This window comes from Ursus americanus, chromosome 17 (genome assembly GCF_024610735.1).
Source record: "Ursus americanus isolate L20-20 chromosome 17, mUrsAme1.1.p, whole genome shotgun sequence".
NCBI lineage: Eukaryota > Metazoa > Chordata > Mammalia > Carnivora > Ursidae > Ursus > Ursus americanus.
The window spans coordinates 55,045,194-55,051,285 of NC_142143.1; the positions used below are offsets into that span (position 1 = coordinate 55,045,194).

Consider the following 6,092-nt stretch of genomic DNA (forward strand, 5'->3'; position numbering starts at 1 on the left):
CCAGGGGATAACGTGTATACGTGTGCACATGTCCGTGCTGCTATTTCTCGGGAAGGGCTAGAGCATGTATCACGTGCCTTCTCCCATCCCCCATCCCCTCCCTGCCTGAGTCAGGAATCTGCTGTCTTTATTGTTGCTGTCTCTGGAGAGTCCTGGGTTGGGGTGGTGGAGACCCTCTCCTTTTTCATGTTGACCTTCGATTCCAGAACTTCAGAGCTAACTGACTGGCACAGAGCCCAGTGGGGGCAGGGTGGGGGACTGAGGAGCAGAAAACTAAACTGTGCAGGATTCTGAGGCTTAAAGCAAAAATGGGCTGCTGACTAGAAATCCCCCCCCCCCCCCTCCGCCAAAGAGGACTGAGTCAGCTGGAGATTCTGGGCACTCACGTAGCCCTTGATCCATCCAGGAGCCCAGAGAAATCTCTGAACTTTTCTAATTTGCAAAAGGTTCATTTTGTTTCTGCTTCTGAGCCCTAGGTTCCCATGGCTGGAAGGACGGGGTTTGTTGACCTAAAAGACCACCCCCCCCCCTTCCCAAGAAACAAAGATGAATGCTCCTGGAGTCATTTTAACCCATTAACTCACCCACCATCGGCCCAGTGTCAGGTACAGGAGGAGGGGAAGATGTGCTAGTGCCAGAAAGTTCTACTTACCTATGGAGAAGGCACAGCCCCATAAGCCAAGAATATGGAGACAGCTACAGCTGTGCCCCTTCCCTTCCTGAAGGAGCTGAAGGATGGGGAATCCCTGAGGATGGTCCCAAGGGGGCCTGGCTCCCTGGGAAGTGGGAATACTAAGGACTGACTCTGTACCTCCATATCCTAAACCTCACCAAAGACCCTTTACCAGGAAGAGAGTCCAGGGCTGCTGGACTAGGGCACCTGCCCGGAAGGGGAAACTAAGGTAGACCCTTCCCAAGAGGGTCATTGCAACATGAGACCCAAGAGAGTTGCCAGGCAACCCCAGCCCTGCCTACTGTGCCTGGGTGCTAATCCCCAGCTCCACCACTCAGGGGAGGGGATTGGCTGAGGAGCTCGAAGGGGGGCGTCGCCACTACCTCTCTCAAAGGTTAAATGGGGGTTCAAGCAAGGACGCAAGATGCCTGGGAGAAGTGCTCTCCTTGAGTCCCCTGAACCAGACCATGACCCAGACCCTCAAGCTCGCCTCCAGGGTGTTCCATCGCGTCCACTGTGCTCCCAAGCTGGGCACCTCACTGGGCTGCAGAGGCTCCGACTCAGCGCCCCGGAGCTTGGCGGACATCCCAGGCCCCTCCACGCCCGTCTTCCTTGCTGAACTGTTCTGCAAGGGGGGTCTGTCGCGGCTACATGAGCTGCAGGTAGAGGGGGACGTTCCTGGGAGTGGAATGCTGGGGAAACTGGCTTTAACGACACCAGAAAGGACAGGCTAGTGCAGAAAGGAGGAGGAGGGCCAGTGACAACAGATTCCCACGAATTAGAAAAGTTGGGGCTGCGGGCGGTGGTTCGACCCGCTCGGAGTCCATTCCACATCCAGCAGAAGAGTGTGCTGAAAAAGCGCTTTCTCGCTGTGCCGAAGTCGGGGCTAGGTAGGTCCAGAACCAGCGCGCGGGAGGCGGAAACGCACAGTACCTTCCCCGCGCCTCCGACTTAAAGCTACAGGCGCTCCTCTTCAGTTACTGGGCGTTCGTTCTGAGATAGTCCACATGAGGAGTCGTCAGGGTTTTCTTCGCCTTGGCTCAGCCCAGGTGACCTAAGAGAGGTTCAGAATGTATGCTTTGTGCAAAGTTCCTCCGCTTTGCCCATCACACTCAAACTTCCTAGGGATGGGAAGTGGGGGAAAGAAAAGGAGGAAGGGTTTGCAGCATCAGGGCTATATACTAGCTGGGAGCCTGTGAAGAAACAGAAGATCCCTCTTGCAATGCCCAGCCAACATCCTTGACGTCGGCACGGACCAAGCTGGAAGTCCCTGGCCCGGGTCTCCAGTGTCCACCGTGCCCGTTCTCCCAGGTGCAAGGCGTTGCGCGCTTCGGGCCCGTGTGGTTGGCCAGCTTTGGGACGGTGCGCACTGTGTACGTGGCGGCCCCTACACTCATCGAGCAGCTCTTGCGACAGGAGGGGCCCCGGCCTGAGCGCTGCAGCTTCTCACCCTGGACAGAGCACCGTCGCCGCCGCCAGCGGGCTTGCGGGCTGCTCACCGCGTGAGTCCTCTCTGGCCCCAAAGCCCAAACGCCCGGCTGCGTCCCTCTCCTGTGGCTGGTCTGGAAACAGTCTGTCCCGGGGTGTGGAGGGAGGTTGGCCTTTTCCCCCAACCGTCTGGCAAAGTGGGCTTCCCACCCCAGCCTGTTTCGCCCAGGCTCAGGTAGAACCCCGCCCCACAAAGCGAGTTGTCCCCCACCCATCTCCCTGTCTTTTGAGTCCGGAATCCTGGAAATCCGCGGACGGGGCGAAGGTACCAGGACCTAGATGGAATTTAAGATTCCGTGACTCAAGATACCCAGGAACCCAGGCCCCCCGGGCCAGGAAATGAGTAACGAGGAGGGGGGACCGAAAGCAGGCGCAAGTAGGAGCAGGTTTTTGTACCCCAAGGAAGCAGCCGCAATCCTTTTCCTGGCCACCCCAGCCAAACACGCTCCATCTCCTCTGCAGCCAGCCCCGTCGGGCCGCCTCCATACACCCCCATCCGCTCTGATGCGCCCCCTCTCTGCACACCCGCAGGGAAGGCGAAGAATGGCAGAGGCTCCGCAGCCTCCTGGCCCCGCTGCTCCTCCGGCCTCAGGCGGCTGCCCGCTTTGCCGGAACCCTGGACAATGTGGTCCATGACCTTGTGCGGCGACTGCGGCACCAACGGGGACGCGGTGCTGGGCCGCCCACCCTGGTTCGGGACGTGGCAGAAGAGTTTTACAAGTTTGGACTAGAAGGTGGGTCCCAAGACAGGGGCAAGCGTGGGAGGCACCCGCCTGGTCTCCCCGTGCCCTGACAGCGCCCCCTCCCGCCCAGGCATAGCCGCGGTGCTCCTGGGTTCCCGCCTGGGCTGCCTGGAGGCCGAAGTGCCTCCGGACACAGAGACCTTCATCCGCGCGGTGGGATCGGTGTTTGTGTCCACGCTGTTGACCATGGCGATGCCCAGCTGGCTTCACCGCCTCGTGCCGGGACCCTGGGGCCGCCTCTGCCGAGACTGGGACCAGATGTTTGCATTCGGTAAGGCACGGAAACGAAGTGGGGATAGGGGACATAAAGCTGTTCAGGGACGGTGAGGCATCCCTGTACCTTCTCCCCCGCACAGCCCAGCAGCACGTGGAGAGGCGAGAGGCTGAGGTAGCCTTGAGGAGCAAGGGAAAGCCTGAGCAGGACATGGGATCTGGGGCACACCTGACCTACTTCCTGTTCCGGGAAGAGTTGCCTGCTGCGTCCATCCTGGGCAATGTGACGGAGCTGCTACTGGCTGGAGTGGACACAGTAAGGTTCTTCTCCATGTTGGGAGCCCCACTTCCAGAGCTTAGCCTCTCCGGTTTCAGGGGCCACTTTGCTGCTGCAGGGGATCCACTATGACCCTTTTGGCCAGCTTGGCTTAACACCTCCTGAGCTCCAGACTGCCTCATATTCTGCCCCCTTTACTGGGTGTCCACTCTCAACAATTCTGAGGCTCTCACCTGTCCTCTCAGGTATCCAACACACTCTCCTGGGCTCTGTATGAACTCTCTCGGCACCCCGAAGTCCAGACAGCACTCCACTCTGAGATCACAGCTGCCCTGGGACCTGGCTGCAATGCCCACCCCTCAGCTACTGCTCTATCCCAGCTGCCCCTGCTGAAAGCAGTGGTCAAGGAAGTGCTAAGGTGATGGGATGGGAAAGAGAAGCTAAAGAAAATGTTGAGAAGGGCTGGGGAAGCAGATAGTGAATGGGAGCGGGGAGAGTGAGCAGAAGAAAATTGTACCGGCTCCTAGCCAAGAATGGGTTTGGACGTAGGAGGCTTGGGGACGAGAGGGAGGCTACATCCCCCAGTCTCACCTTGCTGTTTTCCTCTTGTTCGGCAAACCAGACTGTACCCTGTGGTACCTGGAAATTCCCGTGTCCCAGACAAAGACATTCGTGTGGGTGACTATATTATCCCCAAAAACGTGAGTAGAGCCTATGGGCCCCTTTTATTAAGCCATCCCTCACAATATTGGGCCCCATTGTCTTCTCAAACACTCCATATAAGCCCTTCACCTTCCCTTTGGCATGAATGCCTCTCTCTGGGATGTTATGGGGCAGTGGAGTAATCATGCCAAAGTAGCCCCAGAAAACTTACCCCATCACCAACCGGAGCCTGCTTTTGCTCCAATCTATATATCCTCTTTTCCATGTCCCTCCCTGCATTCGTGGGCCCAAACTGACAAGTTTATGTTCCTTCCCCATCAGACGCTGGTCACGCTGTGTCATTATGCCACCTCAAGGGACCCTGGCCAGTTCCCAGAGCCAAATTCTTTTCGTCCAGCTCGATGGCTGGGGACAGGTGCAGCCCCTCACCCGTTTGCCTCTCTCCCCTTTGGCTTCGGCAAGCGCAGCTGCATGGGGAGACGCCTGGCAGAGCTTGAGCTGCAGCTGGCTTTGGCTCAGGTGAGTGATCTAGACATACCTTCCCCAGACATGAGAGACCCTAACCCTCTAAAGCGGTGAGCTCGTCTACAAGCATAGCAAAATACATGACTTGGTAAACCTAATCCTCTGAAATATAGCAATCCTGTTTTAAGTCTAGAGGGTGAGCAAGAATATTTGGACTATTTTTCCCCCTGCCATAATCCCTTAAGGAATTCCCTACTGACAACAGGTGCCATTTCAATATCGACCAACCTAACACTAATAATACCCTTTACCCATCAAACCCACCATTGTAGACCCCTCCCAAAGTGAGGGGCCTTCTTCCTCCCTTTCCAGATCTTGACCCACTTTGAGGTGAAGCCTGAGCCAGGTGCTGCCCCAATCCGACCCATGACCCGGACTGTCCTGGTACCCGAGAGGAGCATCAACCTACAGTTTGTGGACAGATAGTCCCGTGGAAGGAGGCTATCATCATCACCCTTTCTCTCATTGTAGGGATTTATTAGGCACAAGACCAAGAGATGTGTATTCCCCCCGAGAACTGTCTATTTGACCAGACTGATTAGAAGGACCCTGGCAAACTGCTTGAGGCAGCCCTGACCAAGGTGTGGAATACACCTTGGCCTGACCCATCAGGCCCTAAGAAAACCATGGTCCTTCTGCTTACTCAGCTTTTCTCCTGGTCTTATCATATGCATCCTTCAAGGGCCAGCTCAGATCTTAACTAATAGTGTTGAGTGGCCTGAGGAAGGATTCAACCACTGTCCTTTTGGGGCTTCCACAGTGTTCAGGAGCTGCTGGGTAAGCACTTATCAGCACATGAGCTGAGTAATTATGCATCTGGTCTGCACCTGGTTGGTCTTCTCTCCTTGCATGTGAGCTCTTTGAGAGGAGGAATGAGACCTTTATTCAGTTTTTATATCCCCTGCCAAGGCCTGTCCCTGATTGGATGGTGCTATACAGGTTCTCAGATTGAGTCTGGACCATGTGGCAGAAGGGACAAGCAGCTTCCCAGGCTCTGTCTACTCGCCTTCTTCCTCATCTTATCCCTAGGAAGGCGAGTCTGCCCTCACCTGGTTTATGACGTTTTAAAACTCTCCTTGACTCTCTGGTCACTATTAGGGGTTGGCTTGTCCCACCATTTAGTTCCTGGGCAGAGACATCTTTGGACCTATACCTGCCTAAGCCTTCCTTTTGTATATTGGAAATTTTTCATATTCATAGTTTTGAAATAAAAGAATCAAATGTTCCATCCTTGGTTTTTTATTTACTTCTCTTCCACTTCTACTTCCTATAATCCTGGAGGCAAGACCCTCACCCAAATCCCCTACTTTGATTCCTCTGGTCCTGGGAGTGACCTCCATAACCATGGGAGGTCTAGACACCTGGGAGAGTGGTTTGCATCACAAAACCAACACGTTTCTGTCTGTACTGGGAAGAGCCAGAGTCTGGCTCCCTGTAAGAGATTAAGGGGGTGGTGGTGAAAAGCAACAGCCTAATGCCAAGGGTTAGGCTGTAAAAATGGGTTGAGGAG

General features: G+C 55.5%; 1 protein-coding gene across 1 annotated transcript; it reads left to right on the plus strand.

Annotated features, from left to right (window-relative positions):
* The first annotated feature begins 73 nt into the window (after positions 1-73).
* On the plus strand, positions 74-5,825 carry CYP27B1 (cytochrome P450 family 27 subfamily B member 1). The gene is made up of 9 exons (XM_045789713.2): positions 74-1,335; positions 1,985-2,175; positions 2,693-2,895; positions 2,975-3,175; positions 3,261-3,433; positions 3,640-3,812; positions 4,017-4,095; positions 4,379-4,576; positions 4,895-5,825. The coding sequence occupies exons 1-9, from the start codon at positions 1,141-1,143 to the stop codon at positions 5,006-5,008; spliced, it is 1,527 nt and encodes a 508-aa protein (XP_045645669.2). The 5' UTR covers positions 74-1,140; the 3' UTR covers positions 5,009-5,825.
* Positions 5,826-6,092: the final 267 nt, after the last annotated feature.